The 22,340-nt window shown below is 42.5% G+C and overlaps 1 protein-coding gene across 3 annotated transcripts in view; it reads left to right on the top strand.

The window, feature by feature from the left end:
- ANK3 (ankyrin 3) overlaps window positions 1-11,941 on the top strand; it is a gene marked incomplete at both ends in the record, with an annotated part of 196,778 nt that extends 184,837 nt beyond the window's left edge. Inside the window, 4 exons of one of the 3 annotated variants that reach the window (XM_079535980.1) lie at window positions 1,827-1,919; window positions 10,047-10,130; window positions 10,251-10,310; window positions 11,876-11,941. In XM_079535980.1, the coding sequence (XP_079392106.1) occupies window positions 1,827-1,919; window positions 10,047-10,130; window positions 10,251-10,310; window positions 11,876-11,941 (303 nt within the window). Of the gene's footprint in view, window positions 1-1,826; window positions 1,920-10,046; window positions 10,131-10,250; window positions 10,311-11,872 lie in introns of all 3 variants that reach the window. The other 2 variants (XM_079535978.1, XM_079535979.1) reach the window with 2 other exon arrangements.
- Window positions 11,942-22,340: the final 10,399 nt, after the last annotated feature.

The following is a 22,340-nucleotide window of genomic DNA, read 5'->3' as shown; positions in this document are numbered from 1 at the left end:
CTTCCCCCTCTGGATTCCCATCAGTGAGAAGATAAGTTGTCATCCACTCCTGTCCTCTCTTCACTTTTGGATATTCCACCTGGATTGGTAAGAATCAGTGTGTGCATTTCGTATATGCGCTTTTTGCACTACTTTTGCTTTCTTGGTAAAGGGTGATAATCTCATCTTCCAAATAACATTTTTTTTAATAGATGCAATCTTTGAATAAACCAATGTGAGTCAGTAATGGGATTTCTAAACCTGGGTCTCTCATGTGATCTACTTGAAGTCAATAGTTTAATTACTCACAGAATCCAGTTCATAGGGAGATAATTCTTCATGTGCTGTCGTGAAAACAGAAAGCAAATTTCAGTTGCAGTCTGTCTGGAAGGCATTTTGTGGAAAGCAGAGGCAACAAAAGGATATTGCTTCCTAAAGAAAGCAGTTGCTACTGTGACCCTTTGGGAAATAGCTAAAAAGCAATAAGCATTCACCTGCTGGGAGAGGCTGCATCCATATTTTGGGATGTGGTTTGCAACAGAGATAAGCCATCTGGGCTGATGTCTGATGATGTTAATGAAGTGAATTGCTGACCTTGTCCCATGTCCACATAAATGCTCAACATTTTAAAAAGCAGTGACTGTGAGGACCACATAATGTTCTACCTAAGATTAAGCATTAGATTCAAATGATCTTTTTGAATTAGAGAAGTGCAGCACACTTGTGTTATCCCAAGGAAGGTTACGTCATGTGGTTGAGGTGACTTGAAGTGCCAGAGTTCTGTCACAGCTAAAACCCTTGAAGTCGTGCATTAGTATTACTCTTCCTCCTAAACTTTTGTGCTCTTTTGGGAAACTTCTGCTTCTTGTTACTTGTTCAGGGTAGGTTTGGATTTTTTTTATTTTTATTTCTTTATTTGGCTAGTGACAGAGGATAGCAGGAGATGCTGCATGCAGATGAATGTTGTCATCCTGCCCTAAATGCTTTTTTTTAATCTCACATGATCCTTTTTCCTCTTCCACCCACATATGCCGACTCGGACTTTACACATCATTTCTGAGAAGTGCCTCTTGTTTAGGATGCCTTGAGCAAGGTTAAAAAAAAAAAGAAAGAAAGAAAGAAAAAGAAGCAGAAGTCAAAGTGCTCCATGGGTCTTGCAGGGAAGGCAGTGGGGCCGGTGGAGACACTGGGATGGAGCAGACACTGGTGTGCAGCACCTGCCCGGCACCAAGCTGTGAGCAGCACCAGGCTCCGCCTGCCCCAAGCTGAGGCCTGCCCCTTCCTTCTCAAGTGATGTGGGGCAGTTGTATTTCAGGCTTCAGTTAGTACTGCTTAAAACAAGATAGATGCTGAGCAGGAAAAACACAGAGAAGGTTGTCTTCAAAATTCTTGTTTTTAGCCTTTGGCAGGTGGGCCTCTGAATCTTTCTGTGTGACTGTAGTCTTTCTTTATAAGGGAATTCACTTCCATACCTTGTAAATGCACAGAATTGGAATTAGAATGAATTGTTAATTTTTGAGGAGGAAACAGCAGAGTTATTGGAAGATTTTTTTGTACACAAAATTCTTCACTTCCAAGTAAGGTACTTGGAAGTAAGGTGTTAGGTCACATGCATTCCGAATACAATTTTCTAACACTTAAAAGCTGCAAAGATATTCCATACCTGTTATATGTATCTAGTATAGCATGTCAAAGAGCAGAAAATACTTCAGGAGCAGAAGTCATTAGGTATGTAATAGACAGGAAAAATGTTGTCCATGATAACCTTTATTTTCTTCTTGTAGTTCTGATAGCACGTTCTATCTTGCAAATGTGCTGTTAAAATGTACTAAAACTGCATTTATTAGGAATGTAGTGACAGTGAGATTGAGAGTGATTCGAGCTCAGGTGAGGAGCAGAGGATTACTACAAGAGTGTATCGACGGCGGTTGATTCTGAAGGTATTTTGTGATGTGCTTTCTTGAGGCTATTGTTGGCATGGACGTGGATTTGGACTGCTGTGTGAGAATGTCACTTCTGGCACAATGGAGTCCCTCTGCCCATCTGTATTTATAACCAAATGGCAGGTGGCCATTCATTGCTTAACCCAGAAATTTATGGTTGTCTCCTGCTGGAAAACTACTGTGCTGCATGGCCTGATGTGTCCTTCAGTGTTTTGCATGCCACCTTTAAGACTACAGCTAGATATAGAGTGTTGGCTAAATGGAAAATGAATTACAGACTGACATAGGAGATATTTGTATGTATTTCCCCTTTTTCTCCTAAAAAAAAAAAAAAAAAAAAAAAAAAAAAAAAGGTCTAAATGACAAGTTAAAAAAAATGCAAGAATGTACATGAGTGGAATATAGGGTGACACGGTACTCTGGCTGGAAGATGTGATCTAGAGTGCCTTGTGTTCTGGAGAGCAGTGGGTGGTGCTGATTTAAAACCTACCATAATTAATATAAATAAAATAAATATAAAAATAAAGAGTGCTTGCATTTGACTTCATTAGGCTTTGTTTAGTATACTTATTTACACATGCCCTGGCACAACATACTTCATATGCTAATAACAATGGTGGAGTCATATAAATTGTTGAATTCTCCCTCGTACTGTTTTCTATATGGTCATATAGCTTGGTATTATGTGTCTTGAGAACATAGCATAAGACAATCACTCTTCATCAGAAATAACATTAGTTCTCAGTAACTCACATGATTTATTAGATTCTCATTAGAAAATCATGTATTAAAGCCATAAAAAGGACAGCCAATGTAGTGCTGTTACTATAATAGCCTAGGATGGAGTTCTTACTTCACTTCAGGAATTACTTGTCACACTGCCTGCACCTATCAATATTGCTGTTGTTTGTTTGGTGCAAAAGGTATACATGCACAGCACCTTCTGTGTAATGTGAATGGCCGATGTGCTACATGCATACATACCTCCAAGACACAGATGCTTTTGGAAAATGCAGCATGATTTTTTTGTCTGCCTTCATCCTGTATTTCTTTAGTTTACCGGTTTTGTTCCCATTCTGAACCAAGCAAGAATTGCAAAGGCTAAATACTTTGTATTTAAGTAAATATTTTGTCTGTTACCACATCTTTACACCAAGAACCTGCTGCCTTAAATGAAAGCCCGTGGGCAGCTTAGGATATAGCCATTTATCAGTAATTGCCTCTGCAGATAACTCATGACAAGAAATAGGAATGATTCTGTTTTCAGATGGGACAGGTGGCTTGAGGGTGATCACAAACCTTTAAGCGCTGTAAGTGCATTTCTGGTAAGACATAAAGCATCAGTGGGCTGCATGTTTTAAAGGCTGTGCACAGTCAGCCTGTTTTCCACCCAGTGTCTGAGCTATTTTAATGTCCGCTGTCTGTGAATCAGGAAGTGTCAGAATAGGAAAGAGAGAAAGTGAAAAAGGCAGTCTTCATTTTTTTTTTTCCCCCAAGTACGGTGTTTAAAAAAGGGCATAAAAAAGTGTTTTTAAATGTGGCAGTGTAATTTGGGGTTGTGCTTACAGAGCAGTGGTGCAGCTCTACAAAGCTACAGAGTGCTGTGTCTGCACAGAGAGTGGTGTGGTCTGCAGCTGGCTCGGGGGAGCTGGCTGGACCCTCTAGGGATGTGTGTGACTGGAGGCAGCAGAACTTGTGCGGAGCCAGGGCTGGGCTGCACCTGTTTCTGGATTTTAACACCTGTGATATTTCTGTCATTTTCTGATGATGCGTAGCTGCTTCTTTTTTTCCCTCTGCATCTTGAGACAGGTTTGAAATGGAGCAAGAAACTTTCAAAGCAGCAGTTGCCAGGCCTTTTAGAGAAAATTTAGTAAGAGAGCAACCATTTAAATAGGTACATTTTGGTCACATATGATTCATGAATTGGTGGTATGAAGTAGAAAAATTGAGCTTTGAGATTGGAAGGTATCTGGACTTCGATTATTTTTTTCAAATTCCTGGGAGCTGAGGTTCTGTTGGTGTGAAATAAAGTCACAGAGCACGTGCCAACTGAGTACCAGCTCCTTGTTCAGGCAGCTCTCAGGACAGGGTAGGGAAGCACTGGCACAGGTTGCCCAGAGAAGTGGTGGATTCCCCAGTTTCTGGAGACACTCAAGGTTAGACTGGACCAGGCTCTGAGCACCTGATGGAGCTGTAGGTATCCCTGTTCATTGCAGGGGAGATGGGCTAGGTGACCTTTAAGGATTCCTTCCAACTCAAATGATTCTGTGCTTTTTGGCAGTTATGCCTGAACCATGGGAGCACTTATCCTGCACTGTCTGACGTTAGGGATGTGGTGGAGCCAGCCCTGGCAGGCTGTGTTGAGAATGTCATCCCTGGAATAAAAAATATTTTGAACATCTGCAGAGCCTGGGTAAGGGCTGCATAATTCTATGGCAGTGCTTGTGCCCATGCCGCAAGCTCACTTGCCTTGTGCCAACTGCAGCAAAGGGACACAGAGGAAGGTGCACCCGGGCAGAGCTGTACGTGGGATCAGTGTTCTGCTGTAGTCTGTGTTCATCAATGCCTCCGTGCTGCATTAAAAGCAGCAGAAATACTCATGTAGCCTGCAGGACTGAAGTTTTGTAACACCTAAACCTTGGGGATAAATTGACTCCTGTGGAAAAAAGAAATTTGCAATGTGCCTCCATGGTTACTGTCAGGACTGAATTGCTTCATTGCCTTTGTTCTTCTTTCTCAACTTGTTTTTCATTTCAGTGCCATTCCACATTATTGCTAACATTATTATTTCCGTTTAACTGCTACCTTAGTCCTCTCTCCTGGCCCAAATATGTAAAAGTCTTTCCTGTCCCCAGAGGTATTTTCCCAGAGGTCTGAGAGCTGGGTCCTGTCAAGTGCTCTTGAGCACATTCCCATGGGATTTAGCACTTCAGAGAGCTGAGCCCATAAAACCAGACAAGCAGGGGCTGATGCCCATTTCCACATGTAATAAGATTGTATTTTAACCTCAAGGTAGTGCAGATGTTTTTGGTTTTGCTTCCTTTTGCTCTGTTCACATGGCAGATTGATGGGACAGAGCATTGCAAAAGAAATAGTTTTTTATAATAGTGAAGGAATGCGAGCAATTAGCACACAAGGGAAAAATAAGAGTGCTTCCACAATGTGCACTTTCAGAGCCTGAGCCAAAGCTCTTTTTATTCCATCATGCCAGAAATCAGTGTCTAATTTCTCATGCTTTTTCAGAGATTGTTAAATCCTTCATGGGTACAAATGTTTGGCAAAAACTGTTTAGTTAGATTCTTGCCAAAAAGTTTATGGTAGAATTTTGTAGTGGAAAATAAAACAAACTTCTAAGCAGGAGTTGTTTAAATCTGATGTTATCGTGTATCTTGTTATTTTTTACCATTTTCTGATAGAGATTTTCCTCTTGCCATGCATTTTGCCCATTAAGCTCCTCAGTAGTGACTGAGGAGAATTTCCCTGGAATGACCAACCAGGCTCCTGAGCAGCGGTTAGTTACATCCAGGCTGAAAGAACTGCAGAAGGGCTGTGCTCTGCTCTGTGAACATCCCACACCCATTTCACCAAGAGAGACTGGCAATTGGGAGCTGCTGGCTGCACTGGGACAGTATATGTGAATTAGAACACAGGCTACAGAGTTCTGTTGAGAGACCTGTTACAAGAGGCACAAGGTACGAACAAGTAACAGAGCTCTGACCTGGCTCAGTGTTGGGCTGCTATGCTCAGTGCCATTTGTAGCACCGTTTCCTTTCTGCTCTCCTTGGCTTGCCTGTTGGTTCCCCCCCAGTGCCTTAGCAATACATCTTCAGGCAAGCAAGTACAAACTCAGCACAGGTACACGCGGACAGTTGTGGCATGTGATTAACGAAGTCTCCCTGAGTAGGCAGAACTCACTAATGAAAATGACCTTAATGAAAGATGTTTGTTTCTACTGCCACAGAAGCTTCAGACTTCAAGGAGAAAGAGGTGCAGCTGCTGGTTATGCATTATAAGAATGCGATGTCAAGACTGAAAGGATTATGTCTGGATGGTGGCTTAGGCAAGAAGGGGAAGAGATCTTAGTGCTCTGTACCACTCCTGTTCCCATCACAGCATTGCCCCCAGTCATTGGCAAAATTAAATATTTAGGATCTTTCCATCTCGTTTATTTCCATCTGCTTTTAAATTCCTTTTTATCCTTCTGGGTAACAGACATCCAGCCACACCTTTTTCCTTCACTGCTACAGCAGCACTAGCTATATAGGAGGAATAAAAGAGGAATAAAAGGGCTATTATCCCTCAGTAACAAAACAAACATGAAAGAAAACCAGAACTTGGAGAAAGCTGCAGTGAACTTTGGCACAGTACTGTAGCACCAACTCCTGCATTTATCTGGCAGTCCCTGGGAACACCCATAATCTGCAAATAACAGTTAAGAAAATCAGTGGAATTGGCAGGAGATGCTGCAGAAGCTGCTCCTTAGTTCTCCTACCCTGGAGAGCAGCAGAGAGGATACCAACTAGTTTTGGCAGGACTGCACTCCAGCAAGCGGACTGAAGTTAAAGACTATGCTCCACAAAGCTTCCTGGCATGGTCTGGTACAGCATGCAGTCTTTGTACAGTTTAGTCTCAGGGATGCAACCCAGCATCTAAAAATGGCTGTATTAGGTTTTCTCCCTGCCTTTCTAAAGCTCTTGGTATTGTGTCAGTGATTTAGGCTGGTCAAGGATAGAACGAAGCCCGCATTAGTATGATGCGGCAGAAATAATTTTATTCTTCAGCTATGACGCAGATGTACCAGCTTTGTGTTTAAAAACAGCTTTTGTTGACAAGGTCATCTAATGTGCCATTCTAACCCAAAGCTGTGCTGAGAGCTGACAAGTAAAACTGCCAGTGGGTAAGGGATTTCTTTTTCCTAGCAAACATCTGTCTTTGTAACTGTATGGGATTACTGTTTGGGGTAACTTTATAAATATATGGGATTAGAAACATCGGTAGATCAGATCTACCCCCTGCCAATTGCAAGCCCTCCTGCAATTTGTTTAACTGCCCACATGAAAGAAAGTTGTGAAAGCTGGATTTCGTGCATACTGACTGTTGAATATTTACAGCATTTATCTTTAGATTGTGCAAAAAAGAGCAAGTAGCTAATTAAAGACCGAGATTCACCATGCCTTTAAAACTGCATTTGTCTTTCAGTGTATCGATACATTTTCCATTTTCAAATTGAATGCACTTTCACTGTCTTGCGTTAAGGAACAGCCCTGATTGTCACAGTGAGGGCCAGTACATGCTAACAGCCTTGGTGTGCTGGGTAGCCTGATGACCTTGTTTGGAGCTGTGTTGTTCTGTTTCTGTTTTTTGTCACAGTGGCTTTGGACACCCTCCTGATGAGAGGGATGATCTTGGTACCTCTGTGCACCACAGGCAGTGAGAGATGTCTGAGCCACTGTTCTCTCCTGTCCCATCCCTCGCTGCTCAGGAACCGCTGGGGATTCTGAGCCCACGGGTGGGAGGCCAGGAAAGAAACAGAGCAGCCAGCTTTGTGTCTGCAGCATTTCTCGTTAAGCGGTGAAGTCTCCATAATCAGTATTTTCCCTTATTTCATTGCAGCTAGGAAGTCCCACAGGTTTCACTTCTCCAAGTCTATACACAGCTATTGGTGTCCCTGCCTGCAGCAACCATCCCTGTGCCATTTTCATTTCTGCTCTCTTGCTCGTGAGGAAGGAAGGAGCTGGCTTCCAATGGGGCCCGCTCACTGAGTCATTGTGCACAGTGTAACACTGGTACTTAGGCAGGTATTTAGTTTCTCCTTCCAGGATCTCCTTCGTAGTGCCCTTCTGGGACATGAATTGTCATGTGAGACTCCATCCAGGAGCTTCAGCAGCCGCTTGTTGTGCTGTCTGCTTGCCAAATTGCTGCCATGCCCCTGCAGCCAAGCATCCCAGGGCAGGGATGTCCCCTGGGGACAGGCTGCCCATCCTTCAGCAGTGCCTTCTGAGGTACTGCAGTTGTGAGCTGTACCATTTCGCTCTATTCAACGAAAGCACAGGAAAAGGAAATACGTCTAAACCTGTTTAATTACTTATTATCAAATGATAATTTCAACACAGCTTTCCGTGTAAGTAGAAATTCTGCACTTTTGAGTAATGACACATAGTGGCTGGAGATGTGGTTGGTGGCATTTTCACTGAGCTCCTCAGGACCTCTGTGTGGCTTTTGCCTGGTGTCGCATATTTAAATCAAGGAAATTGTAACACCACGGTCTATAGAAGACTGCTAATGTCTTGTGAACAAAAATGAAGGTTTATTTGTTCCAGCACTCAGAAATAACATACAAACCTAACACTTTAAGGTGCATATTGAAAAAAGCTGTACTTGCAGAGAAAATTTCAAAAAATCAACATGGCTTCACTATATTCACTCATTGTAAAGCAGTGCCAGGAGCTTATAAAGGTAACTACATAGTGTACAGTCAACAGTAAACGTGGATTATATTTGCCAGGTACTTCTTAATACTTGAAAGCATTATCAAGGTTTATTTGAATTAATCTCAATTCAAACATTATTTTGCTGTTAATATTGATATAAAATGCTTTGTATAATAGGTTTTCCATTTCCTTCCTCTAGTTACTGTTTTTCCCATGGTGGGTTGAGGATTAAGGGAGAAGAAAAGTTTTAAGGCTTTTTTTTTTTTTTTTTTTTTTCCAATGAAAGATTTCTGGGGAAAAAATGGAGGAATTCCCTGCCCATCTGAGTGCTACTGATTTGCTCTAAGCAGATAGAAGAAGCAAGTCATCTGCAATCTTGACTTCTGAACATGATTTAGTCCTTTAGATGAGAGAGCCCAGATTTGTCCACAGTCTCACAAACACAGCCAAAAATGCTTCCTTCCTATGGGCTGCACTTACGGGTGGGAGAACACTGATTTTAGTGCAGCCTACACCTGTTGGGAAGGGTAGTTGGTGCACGTGGTAGTTTCTCATAGGCATGCCAGCAAGTAAGGATTGCTAATGTTATAAAGATAGATGAACAAAATAACGGCGTCGTATTGCTGTGTGCCCCAGTTTCCCCAGCACCAAAATGGGTAATCATGTTAATTTCAGCTGTGTACTTCTCACTGTGATCCAAGCATGGAAAACAGTACATATAAACTGGATGTTACAGAGAGAGCAATTTTCTTTCTCAGTTTTCTAGTTACAGAAAATAATTCTACATTATATTTGTTTCATACAAATTAAGCACAGATGATGGATATTTCTGAAGCTTCAAAGGCAGTGCTTACTTCAGCACCCACATTTGGAAACATATTTTTTGAGGTAAAATTGTCAGTGTTTCTCTGCAACATAGGCCGCTAGCTAGCCTTATACTCCAAAGTCACTTCATTTATTTATAACTTCAGCAACAATTCACGTTGTAGTATTTGGTCCTAGCACAGCCGTTAGAGTATTTATTTATACTGGTCCCATAAATTGTGGATGCTACAAGAACTGGTGGATGGAGTGCTGTCAATTTGAGTACACTGTGCAGCAGGCTACTGGCACTCCTCAACAGGTTGGCGCTGATACTGTGCCAGAAAAGGTTTCATGTAAGTTACCTTCCACTATTCTCCATTTTGTAAATACCGAGCAGTCTTGTCTTCTGTGTACATGTTTAAGACCCGACACTTAGCAAGCTATAGGCAGAGTTGTCATTAAAATTCCAATTTTTCTCCTTCCTTACTTGGTGTTAGAACATGTTTCTGTGTGTAATGAGCACTGAGAAGCTGTGAAAAGCCTCCTGCTAATGGATGTCTGTTTAGAGATTTTACTGTCCTGACTTAGTGCCATCTCACAGGACTCAGGCTAACAGACTATTTGTTACCCAGAGCTTCATGTAATGAATTAGCAGATCATAGAAATGTGCCAGGTGTTCCCTACACGTTTTAAGGACAAGTTCTGTGGAATAAATGCACAGGTACTGGCATGTTAAGTTACAGCGGCTTTCACGTTATCTGTGTGACGTAAAGCAATCTGTTACATAAAGATGAAGCTAACATGTGCTTGTTGCTTGGATTGGTGTGGAAATATGTGTGGGTTTGGCAGAATATAGGTTATATTGCTAATCTTATAACACGTTCTTTAGGGTGAGGAAGCAAAAAACATTCCTGGTGAATCTGTAACAGAGGAGCAGTTTACCGATGAAGAAGGCAACGTCATCACAAGAAAAGTAATCATGAATTACATCACTGCTCTGTCTTTGTATTCAAGTAACTTCTTTTAATATACTTTCCCCCTTTAGAATCTAGGAAAAAAAAAATCGATACTTTTCATGTATTGCTTTCTACAGATCACCCGGAAAGTAGTAAGGCGTGTTGTTATCCCACATGAGAGGAAAGCTGGTGAAATGGTAATGGAATGGGGACTGCCAGGAAATTACAGTAAATGCAGAGGGCTGTGTTGGCTGCTAGAAAGTGCTGCTAAAGGGCTGGAAGTTTGCATTTAACAAGAAGCCTTGGCAAAGTGCAGTGCTTGCAGTTATTGACAAGTTATGCATTGGGGGCTAGGGGCAGGCATTTCTCTTCATTTTGTTTCCTGTTAGGGGATGTTTCAAGGAGGCCTCACAGAGTTCTGCTCTGTGCAAAATGCCTTCCACACAAAAGCATTACAGTCTGTTTATTTGAAATAGGCAGCGTGTTTAAAACAGCTTTAAGGCCTTTTGTGTTTCATCAAAACAAGCAGTGTCTGTGAGTAAAGCTAAGCCCTTGTTGGAGTTGTACCTTACACCCATAGGTGTGCAGTGTTGGTTTTTCACCAGCCCAAAGGAGTAAACCCCAGCTTGGTCCCTACCAGCCTCTCACTCACCTGTGCAATAACCCCCTGCTAGACAGTGGGGTCGCATGAACGTAGCTATGTAATAGTACCCTGTATAAACAAATATCAGGACAGGGCTCTGTCCCTTGCAGATAAAATTGGAAGCCCTCTGTGGAGGAGGGTGTTGCTCCAGTTAAATTGTCAGTGGAATTTTTGAGTGAAGACAGAATTGGAGACTCAAAAACATAACAAATATGAAAAATTACTCTTTTCTTCTAATAATGAAGACTAAAAAACCAGGCAGGGAGCACAGAAATAGAAGAGAGTTGAAAAAAAATATGTATCTCCGTCCTCTATTTCTCTGTCCTTTATCAGGGAAAGTATTAGTTCTGCCCAGCAAAGGAGAATTATGCTGCACCAGATTAGAGTACTCAGAAACTACAAATAGTTACAGATAAATCAATGCAGACCAGCCAAGGGGTAAATTCTGCCGATAGCCACACATGAACAGATACATTCTCTGATGTGAATGAGGCTTGTGATTACTGGAGTATTTATTTTTAGATGACTATTGAGCTATTTTTAATGAGCGCAATGAACTTCTGATTTTGGTGTTTGCTGTTTAAAAGACACCAAAAACCTGCACTGCTTGTCACTACCATTGGTTTTACTTCCGCTCTGCTTTGGGGATGGTTTTTGCTGCTTTCATCCTGTTTTCTTTATTCCATTACTAACCTGCTCACATTAAAGCACAGACATTTTGAAACATCACAACAGCAGCCATGCCCTGTGCTCTAAGAAATGCCCACTGACCCTGGCCCAGGACACTGACTGGAGACCGATTTTTTCCCTGATGATGGTGGCAAATCCGGCTGCAGCTGCTGGCAGGGGCTCAGCCCAGGTGCTCCAGCCCAGGTGCTCATTCCCAAATTGTAGATCTGTGTTATCTACTTGAAGATGATATTTCAGGCCTGTGCTTTTGCAGCTCAGCAGAGTGGATAAACATATTGTGTGTATCTTTGAAATGAAACATTAATGTGATTTAACTGCTTTTTACTTATCCTGTTGCAGCAAAATGTGGAGGCTGGTTTGTAAGTAGGTTTATAATTGTGAGCGCTCTCCACAGGCTATGTTAATGTTTATACTTTTCCTTCAAAGCAGGGCGAAGCTTACAAGGTTAAGACGAAGAAAGAAGTCAGACATGTGGAGAAGAAAAGTTACTCGTGAAAGCTGAAAGCCAACCACTGACCGGTCAGTTTTATCAGTTTTCTTTCCTTGTGAGGCCTTTTGCTCAGCACCGCAAGGAACTAGCACTTGAGCACAGAGTAAAGGCTTGCTTTTTGCTTCCTGGCATTGCTTTCAAGCTGCAAAGCTGAGGAGATGACCCTCTGTCGTGTAAGGAGAATATGACCTTGAGTTCACATACAGAAACTGAGCTTTATCTATCGGAACGTAAGCAAAGCAAAACTGCGTCATGTGTAAGAATTTGTAGTTTCACAAAGAGTAGTTTATAATCCACAGTATGTTCTACTCCTAAGGGTGGACTTAGATGCCAGCAGTTATAGAGCTGTGTATACAAGTAGATGTTCTGGAAGGGAAAGACTTCTTCCACAGCTGAACCTGTGGTCTACAGGCAGTCATGCATGTCAGTGACCTTGTGAAAGCCAGTGAAGTGTCTAGATATTTTCCAACAAAGAATCCTTACCAGATGTGTCTTGTAGATTTTATTGATGCAGCCTAAATGATTGTAACAAAAAAGCAGCTGGCAGTACAAGGGCTTCCCAAAGTGAAAACAAATGCCACAGGCTGACACTATTGCAACAGAGTGCAGGAGCCCGTGAAGCCAGAAGCTGCTTTGTCTATAGCTGTAGTCACACTGTGTGTGTATTTACTGTGTTTGTCTTTTTTCCACTCAGAATTTTTCTTAGTTTTGGTGGCTTTTAGGAAGTGGGCAGAGGAGTTTAAGAAGTGGAAGTTTGTGTTATCATTTTCATAAAGGATTGACTGCAGGGTTAATGAACAGAATAAACAGGACCTGTTGAACATACCAAATGGTGTGGAGGTAAAGAACAGAAGCAGAGTCTCTTGAGCCATTAGTCCCTTCCATCCATTGCAATATGTCCTCCTAAAGCCACATGACAGTACTGGATTTCTGAGTGTGTGCTGAGTGCCATTTGTGATTGCAGCGACTCAGTGTGTGGGATCTTGGTGAGGGCTTCATGGGATTAGCACCAAGCAGAGGTGCTTTAAGTAATCATTTACTTAAGCCCAGCCAGGTATCTATTGTAGAAGTTCCATTTGAACGTGGAAGTGGATGAATTTTCACAGAACAGGCATTCTGATAGCCCAATGGTTTCTTTGTCACAAAAGACAAAAAGTCCTCTCTGGGGATCAGATCTGCTGCTTTTCTTTTAAATGTTTTTTGGGGGAAAAAAATCACGTATTTTGCTGCAAAAAAAAAAAAAAAAAAAGGCTTTGTCACCATTGCAGATAAACCCACTGCAAAATGCAAGTTTAAAGGAAAAGCCACATTTTGCATGAAGCTCTGCAGAAGTGCAGGACAGGTTTCCACCAAGCACTGTGCAAGCGAGTCTGGCTGCTGCATTGTGAATACACAGCTTTTAGCTTCAGCATAGATTTATGTCAGCCATAGGTGTGGGCGAGGACACACTGTTTTAGCATAGCAGAGTGCAGATGCTCCCAGAGAATGCACATGGACCTGTGACCTGATTAGTAAACAAGTCTGTGCCGCTCACATGAGCCAGGTGGAAGATGTTGCGCAGCAGCTCTTCTTCCTTACTTTGTCCTCTGTGAAGCCTCATGAGGGCTTCCCTCTGCATTCCTGGCTCTTATGGTCACCTTCCCCAAGAGGCAGAGAGGTGGATGTGCAAGGAGTGCAGGTTTTAGACCAATATGAGCGGTTGCATATTATTAAATAACAAACAGAAGTGTGCTGTGAAGGAAGCCGCTGTGTCATTCTGGAGACAGTGCTTCATCATATCTTCCATCATAGTGAGCATAAATTTCTTGTAATCCTTACTGAAGAGCTGTTACTTAGAGGTGATGAAATGCAGTGTCTTGCAAACATATTTGTAAATCAGCTCATGAGCAACGTGGGTGTCTGTAAATGATGCATTTTCCCTTTGTGCTAGGAGCTCAACTAATTTCATTACATACCTAGAAACTGTATGATTTAGCCCATTACAGGATCCCATAATGTCAATTAAAACTATTATGTTTAGTCAGGGAAAGGCATGAAATTGATTCTAACGAGATATTCTGAAATGACTCTGTGCTTTCTTTCCTTTCCATAGGACCGTGTGCTTTTACTGCCAGTATTCCAGAGGGACAGTCACAGAAGAAAAATCAACAGGAATTAAACATTCACCTATAAAAGTGTGCGTGTGTTTGCTGCTTCCACACATTAACCGCATGGTTTTTATGCAAAAGCAAAAACAAAACAAAGAAACAAAAAATTAATTTAGCATGAGCCAATTTACAGAGCATGGAAATTCACTTTCATTCACAGGATTGGAGAGTGCGCAGTTAACAATGCAGTGTATATACAAGATGTCATGCTGTTAACAGCTTATTTCAAGCAGTTTGATGTCATCACAAAAGAAATAAATTCCTGTGGCTAGAGGGGATGTACGAAGACGAAATGGTTAAACCATGGAAAGACACTAAAATTACTAAAATCCACAACAGCTCGCCTTATTTTTCTCGGACCCAAACTGTCAGGGTATAAAACACTAGTTGTTTCTTTTTTAAACATCAATAGTTTTGCTGTAAATAAATAACACTGTATAAATTCTAACAAAATAGAATAAATGTTGATAAGGCACTGCCTTTTCGATCACAAACAGAATACTGCAAATGCATTGAGCAGGCTAGGTGTCTCAAGCAGCTACACCTACAGGGATATTCTGGGTGTATCTTCACAGATTCTTGTATATTAGCAATTATAATGTTTGTATATGCAAAAACGCTAGCTTGATTTTAAAAAAATCTTTAAAATCTGCTGCAAATTTAAATGATTCCCAAAATGAGGAATTCTGTAGTTCTGTGAAAATTTTTCTTCAGAGTACTAATATTTTGATGCATGTGTTTCACCTTATTTTGATTAAATCTTTTCCAGTTTTGCAAACACTGTACTGCAACATGAAAAATAAGATTTTATCTGTAAACACAAAGCCCTTCATCTAATATTTGTTGCTGTTGCCAATTTTTCAATGAAATGACCTAAAAACCATAACATATACAGTAGTTGCATTATGGGGAGGGGGGTGCTATCTGTTCTCGCTTTATAACGGGGGTACTGCTTGCAGCTTTAGAAGTGGGTTGGTGCTCCAGTGGGCACAAGTTTGGGATATTTTTAAATGAACTGAAGAGAAATTATTAGCTAATAGACTGGCAGCACGCTGTAAAATTATTACTGTATTGTGTACTGGCTATAAGATGTAGAATCTTTCAGTAAGCCAATCATCTGTAATCATCCTAGCAGTGTAATATTAGGTTGTTAAGGCTGCTGTGTTTTAAAGGGCATTTTTATTTGGGTTTTGGTGAAATACTTTAATTTGTTGATTATATTCATATGGAAACAGCATTCATTGATAATAGCTCTAATTACATATGTATGAAAACAACAAACACTGGATGATCTAGTTGATTATTTAAGCATAAAATAAATTGTGTTAAAACTCTTGGATAATGTGTATTTGGCAGTGTTATTGTATCCCATAGAAGTGTCTTCAGAATGTTAGCTGTTAATCATCCCTGGCATTTTGCTTCTTTTCCACTGTTTCTTTGTGTGATTCACCTCCTCGTCTTCCTAGTGTGGCAGGCTGTCGGTCAGCAGGCTGTCCCACAGTATGTGGAACAGGAGTAAGACCCAGCAGCCAGCACATCTTCAGTAAAAACAAGGAGCCCCCACCTCCGGGACACAGGAGACTCAGACCTGGGGGAGGAACCAGTGCAGTAGGTTATGCACAGCCTCTTCTCCAACACATGTTAAATCTGGACCTTCTTTAATTTATTTCACCCTACTGAGAACACCAGGAAAATCACTACCAAAAGTAGTTTTGTTCCCAGTATGTGTCAGTCAGACCAATAACCAGCTCACTGCAGATGATGGAAATGAAGCATACATCTCTTGTATATTGCATGCATTTCCAGTTTATTATAGATGGTGGATCTTTACATATAGAAACAAAGTTTTCTAAGTAGCTTCAGTACACACTCACTGCTGGAATGCGTCTTCTGCTTGAGCACAATAAATACTTTTTATTGCTGAAGGTTTGGTTTTACTTGACTTTGAAGGTAATACAAAGATGTATTTTACCCTATGTTGGCACTGGAGGAAGCAGCATTGTTGCAGAGGGGGCTCAGTCTGCTTATTAGAGCTGTGCTGTACTGAAAGCTCAGGAGCCAGTCCTCACCTGGGATCAATAAGCAAAGCCTCTGTGGTGAAAAGCACTACAGAAGCACTAGTTGGCTTTGGCAAAGCATAACAGGTTTGTCAGTGCTTCTGAGTTATTAGGGCTGCGAGCTTTTGTAGAAGAGGCAGTAAATGAAGAGTTCCTCATAATTTCAGCAGTTAATCTGTGTTGCCATGCACACTCCATGCTCAGGAGACTGCTGGTACAATGTTGGCAGCTTTAAGACACGAGCAAGTCTGCAGGGAAAATGCCTTTTAAGTCAGTGAAGGGCAAAAACATCTGATTGCAGGTCACAGTCCAACAGTGTCCATGCTCCTGGAGACCTCTCTGTCCAGCTGCCTCCATCCCAGTTGTAAGTATCCATGCTGTTTGGGTGAAAGTGAATGTTTTGAGTGAGTGGTGTGTATGTTTACTATTATATCACTCTACAGTTGGAAACAAAGACTGCAGTGGCCAGCAGCACAAATGCATGAGCAACAGTGTCGAAGAGCCTCACTCATCTCTAGCAGCATCCAGAGCACAGGACTTTGATTTGATTCATCTCTCTTCTCTTCCTGGTCACCTCTCAGTGCTGATGTAAGGAAAAAAGCTGATACTGTAGTTCTGGCAGGCAGAAGGTCTCCTTAGACAGAGAAACAGGGTTGCCTGTGCAGGGTAGCAGAGGTGTGCAGGTGAATCTCTTGCCTGCAGTGCAGGCTGCCTCTTCTGCTGCTTGCTGCCTCCCCAGCCCTGCCCGTGAAGCTTTGATTCAAAGGAGGGAGGGAAAGTTGGAAGTCTGCAGCTGTATTCCCAGAGTTGTGAATTTCCCAGTAAATGTTGCACAAACGGAATTCTGTGGGTGTTGATTTGTTTGTGCTGAATGTATTGACTTCAACAGTAGCTCAGGAAAAAACGAGGTAGAAGCACAAACATCTTAAAAGAAATATTGCCAGTACTAGCATCAAGTGCAGGCAGCAGAGTGAGGGCTCTGCATCTAATACATGCTTTTGTCATTTTTTCATTTTTTTCTCCAGTGAGAACATTCTCCTTAGAACTAAAACTGTAAGTCATGGGGCTTTTACTGCATCTATAAAAATAAAGGAGATTGCTAAATACAGTGGTCTTTTCAGCCTTTGCTATTTGTTTTAGCGCTACCTAATAATCATGCTGAATAATATTCTCCAGTACTTTTTCCACTTTGGAAAGAATATCAATTACATTTTATTTGAAGCTGGTAGTAGTTTTAATGTCAGAAATCTTAAGAGCTCCTGTAGTGCAGAGATGACATTAGTGGGATAAATGGTAGTAGCTTGCAGGATTGCAGCACCCTGCTAATTAATGCTAATTTCCTGGGGGATTGTTGAACGCAAGCTTTTGTCTGTAGCATGCACAGTGCAGGCAATCATGCTGTGCTTTACTGGGGGGGCTGCTGCTCTCCCCCAAGCCCTGACACACAGTTGGTCACTTGGGGCAGCCCAGAGGTGCCAGGGCTGGGCGCCAGTCTCTTGCCCAGCTGTGTTCTATCAGCTGGGGGTAGGGGACTGCAAGTCCGGGGTTGGAGTTTTTAACAACATCTATAAGGGCAGACCCTTACACGGGGTCACGCAAAGTCTGTGCCCATGTAAGGCACGTGCCTGGCCAGTGGTAGCCTCTGTGCTACTGCAGCTCCAGGTCGTGTGGCCCACTCCTTGGGAAGCTGTGGAGCAGGCTGGGGCACTGGGCATAGAGATGTGGGAAGAGGCACAATGAGGCTGTGCTGGGTGCAGCAGAGCAAACAGGGCCTATGTGTTCAGGATAGGCCCCATCCTACAGGGAGAGCAGGGAGGAAAATGCTCTCACTTGGCTGAAGAGCAGCGATTTTCCAACTGAAATGCAGACCCAAGGGGAGGGAGGGAGAGATGGAAAACTTTGACCCTGCATGCTACAAAGTGCTTTCCATAAAAAATAATCCATTACCATAAGAGAAAAAGGTTAGTGAAGGACAGAAAAATGAGCTGCTCAAGAAAAATCTTATGTACGTGCCACGGTTTTCATGACTGCTGATGCTAAAAACAGTGCACTGCTTGTGCATGGCTCTATTATTTGACCCTAAATCGTGGAGGAAAGCAAAGATTTATAATGAAAGTTTTATTGGTACTTTTCCCATCACGCTAATTATTGAGAGCCATTTGGTCAATAAAACAGCAACACACAGCAATCCACTGTTCACCAATTTCCTTGGAAAGCCTCCAGAAGCTGGGTATTGCTATGGCAAGGCCAGAACAAAAGAACAAACCTATTCCAAATTTTGAAAAAAAATTCCCTGGGAAAATAAGAATAAGAAAGAAAAGCCCAAGAGCTGAAGGTGCACTATCTGCTGGATTGCTGCCGCGTGGAAAATTTCCATAATCCCATATTCTGTTCTGAAGAGAGGCTATTTTTCAAATACAAGTTTCTGATTAAATAATTGTCTGTCTGAAAAAGAAAGTGCCACATCGTTATTTTAGTTTGAACTACTTCTTATGAGACATCCTGCATTAATAAACAACTTAATTCACAGCATCAGTGAATTTGTTTTCTTTTTTACACATATTTTTCAAATCTAGGTTTCTCCCTTTCAACAACCCTCGGAAGGTGGTAAAGTCCCTACATATACAATCAGCATTCTCCTTGAATATTTGCTTGCATAGAAGTCACAATTATTTTTGACCCTGCTTCAGTTTATTTTCCATTACCTGCATTTTAATGCAACAGTGACTTTCCTTTCTTTTTCCCCTCTCAATTTCAGTCGGATACTCCTGAGTACCACAACAGAATTGTTCCTAGGTTAATTAGCTTCAGTGGCTCTTTTCACTCTGTAACTGCTGAACATTTTAATAAAATTGCATTGTTACAGAAGTTGTTCCAGCTGATTAATGGACCCCTGGAATTATATTTCAGTTTGTATGAAATCTCTGAACATACCTCTTCCTCATGCCAGCAATATATTTGATACAAATATTTCTACTGTTGATATGAGTTTATGAAATACCGATTCTAATTGCCCATTATCTCCTGTACTGACAGTTTCTCTTAATAAATCCCTGCCTTTTTTATTGCTGCTTCTTGCTGTGATATCTGCTTTGGTACCATTACAGTGCCAGTGACATTTTAAGACTCTTTACTTGCTCCCCTTGCCCCCTAGAGTTTTGCATTTATTTCTCATACAATATTACTGCCACTCTTTGCCTGCTTCAGTGAAACACTGAGCTGCATCTCTGCAGGTCCCTCGGGTTTGCTGCTGGGCAGCAAGAGGCATCTCTGCCTCTATGGGGCAAGGCAAACGGCCCTGTGCCCTGCGGTGGGGATGGGTTGGTGGTTTTGGTGCCGTAGGAGCACCCAGCCCCTGGGAGGGCAGAGGAGGGCAGGACCCGCCAGCCTGTGCCCAGCCTTGCAGCTGGAAGCCCTCCCATGGGGGTTTGCCAACTCTGCTTATACCACATATTTGTACCTTTTAATTGCTTCGGTTAATGTTTTACTGATGTGCAAAGCATGTGATTTCTTCTTGGTGCTAACTAGGCTAATGTTTTCTCTCCCCTATTAATCTATTAATTTGGAGTAGTTGGATATAATTGTAATTAAATATATGGGGTCTGTCTTGTAAATCACTAAAATGCTTTTATGAAAAGAAGGATGCTGTCTCAGATCTAAACATCAAGGGCCCTTGAGTGTTACTCCCACTCTCCCACTGACTCATTGTTTGTCATTGGGCAAGTACATTAGCTCACTACCTCCATTTCTTGCCTTCCAGGGCTATTGTGAGAATTAATTAGATAATGTTTCAGCACAGCTTTGAACTGGAGAGTGCTACAAAAGTGCCAAGTTATAATTTATTATTATGAAAACAGTCGTGCTGGCTGGGGAGCAAGCCCTCTGATGCAATGCCCGCAGAGTGCGGATGGTGTGGAGGCTGGACTTTACCAGGAGAAACTCTCCTGTCACCTGAGAGCACCTCATCTGTGCACCTGCAGGTCTGTAGCAATTCCAGCCTATTTTTTGATATTTTCTGTTGAAAGCAATATCAACAGCTGTCCGATGTACTCCTGTGGGCACAGTCCCTGGCTGAGCTGACCAGTCCCAGTGGCTGCACTGGGGATGTTGAGTGCACTGCCCAGTCCCCCCTTCCAGGCTCCCTGTGCTGCCTGAAATAGCAGAGGCCCCTGCCCAATAAGTCCTCTGAAAAATGATACACCTTCTTGTGATTAAGAAACCAAAAATAAGATGACCTACACTTGTATTCCCAGGCAGACGGCAAAGAATAATTACTTTACAGAGTTGAAATTCCTTCGTATATTATAGCCGTAGAAAGAATAAAATTTGATATTTGCTGTGGCATAGAACAAAAAGGCAGTGTAGTTAGAGATAATGAAATCCTTACTTGCCATTAATGGAAAAATTACCGTTGTTAAAAGACCCCTTCATAAATAATTAAGAAACCAATTATAGAGTCCTGGTGACTCATTTATCCAGAAGCAGTATGGACCACGCTATTCCATATAACGAACAGCGTGTACGCTCCATTACATTTCTCTACAACTCATTCCTTTATTCAGCTACTCCTCAAACTAATAATAATAATAAAGAAGGAAACGAATGCACATAGTAATCAGAATATACATCATCTAAAATGAGAGATGTGCATTAATGTATCTCAATTTAAAATGACTTTGCCTAAGCAGAGAAGCCTGAATTAACATGCCATTTAGTCCCTGTGCTGTAAATGGAAGAAGGATTTTGCAGACATGCACAGCCAGGGCTGGGCTGGGCCAAATGGGGTTCATCTAGACCTGTGTGCTGTGCTGCCCATCACAGCAGCATGCTGCACCATGGCAGCTGCAAGGCATGCTTTGCTCTCAGCAAAACATGTTGTGAGGGGAAGTTCTTCACAGAGAGAGTGGTGAGGTGCTGGCACAGGCTGCCCAGAGAGGCTGTGCATGCCCCATCCCTGGAAGCACTCAAGACCAGGTTGGATGGGGCCCTGGGCAACCGGCTCTGGTACCAGATCTGGAGGTTGATGGCCCTGCCTGTGGCAGTGGGGTTGGAGCTTGATGATCCTTGAGGTCCCTTCCAACCCTGGCCATTCTATGATTCTATGAGGCATGGCAGCTCCCTGCTGCTGGCTGCCCCAGAGCCACCTGGGTGCACCACGCCTTTGTCCCCACAGAGCTGTCCTGCTGCTCACTGCTGCACAGGGTGTGTGTGTCCCAGCTGAAGATGCTGCCCCTGGGACGCGGCTTTGCACTCATGATGGGCTGCATCAGGCAAAGAAAATCTGCCGCACACTCGAGCAATAGATACAAACTGAGAGCTGGCTAGGAAAGTCGAGTCCGAAGTGTGAGAGATGAGATGCAGAAACTGCTCCCAGCTCAGCGCAGCCATGCCACTTCCCTCTTTCGCCCCTGCCTGCTCTGGCACAGCTCTGCACAAGCAGGCCTGCAGGAACCCCGCTGTGTTATGCCTTCTCGCCCGAGGGAATAACCACCAAACTGGCTGTGGTTAGATTTCCTGCTTGATTTAGATGTTTGTGCTATTAAAGTTGCCCAGGCAAGCTGTGGCATGCCCTGCAATCCAGACTCCAGTTATCAGATTACAAACCGATCTTCGTTTCAAATTGTCTTACAGCATCCAGTAGTGAAATACTGAAGCTGAGGTCTATTCCAGTAACAGCATACAGCTTTGTGCATGTCAGAAAATGATCCTGAATGTAAATCAACTTTTCCAGTAAGGAATTTTCCTCCTCTTTCTCTAGTCCCTGGGAGTTATCTGATCTGGCTGGGGAAAATGCTTATAACTTTGGCAAACAATCAGGCAGGAGGCTGATGAGATTAAGGTGTTTTTTTTCCCTCTTTCTGAAGAGTTTTCAATGCAGCCCCTGCTGAAGTGCACTCCAGCGTGAAATGCTCACTGCCGAGCCACACAGGTCTCCCAGAGAGCTCCTTGAAGAAAGCAGAGAGATGAAGCAACCTGCGAAGTCATGACCTAATACTCAAGATACAGAGCGTGAGAATGAGATGCAAAGCATTTTGGCGTTATCATCATGATGAAGTTTAGCTGAAGTCATCGAGGCAGATCAGCGTGAACCAGATGTGCACGGAAGGCAGTCCACAGCAGCCCCACACTGAATAAAGTGGAAGGAATGTCCTTACATCTGTTTCCAGGGTGATGCTATTTCCAGGGAGCGTGCTTTCCTC

The sequence above is a fragment of the Tetrao urogallus genome, assembly GCF_951394365.1.
Source record: "Tetrao urogallus genome assembly, chromosome: 5".
NCBI lineage: Eukaryota > Metazoa > Chordata > Aves > Galliformes > Phasianidae > Tetrao > Tetrao urogallus.
This window is presented reverse-complemented; position numbering and strand designations above follow the sequence as displayed.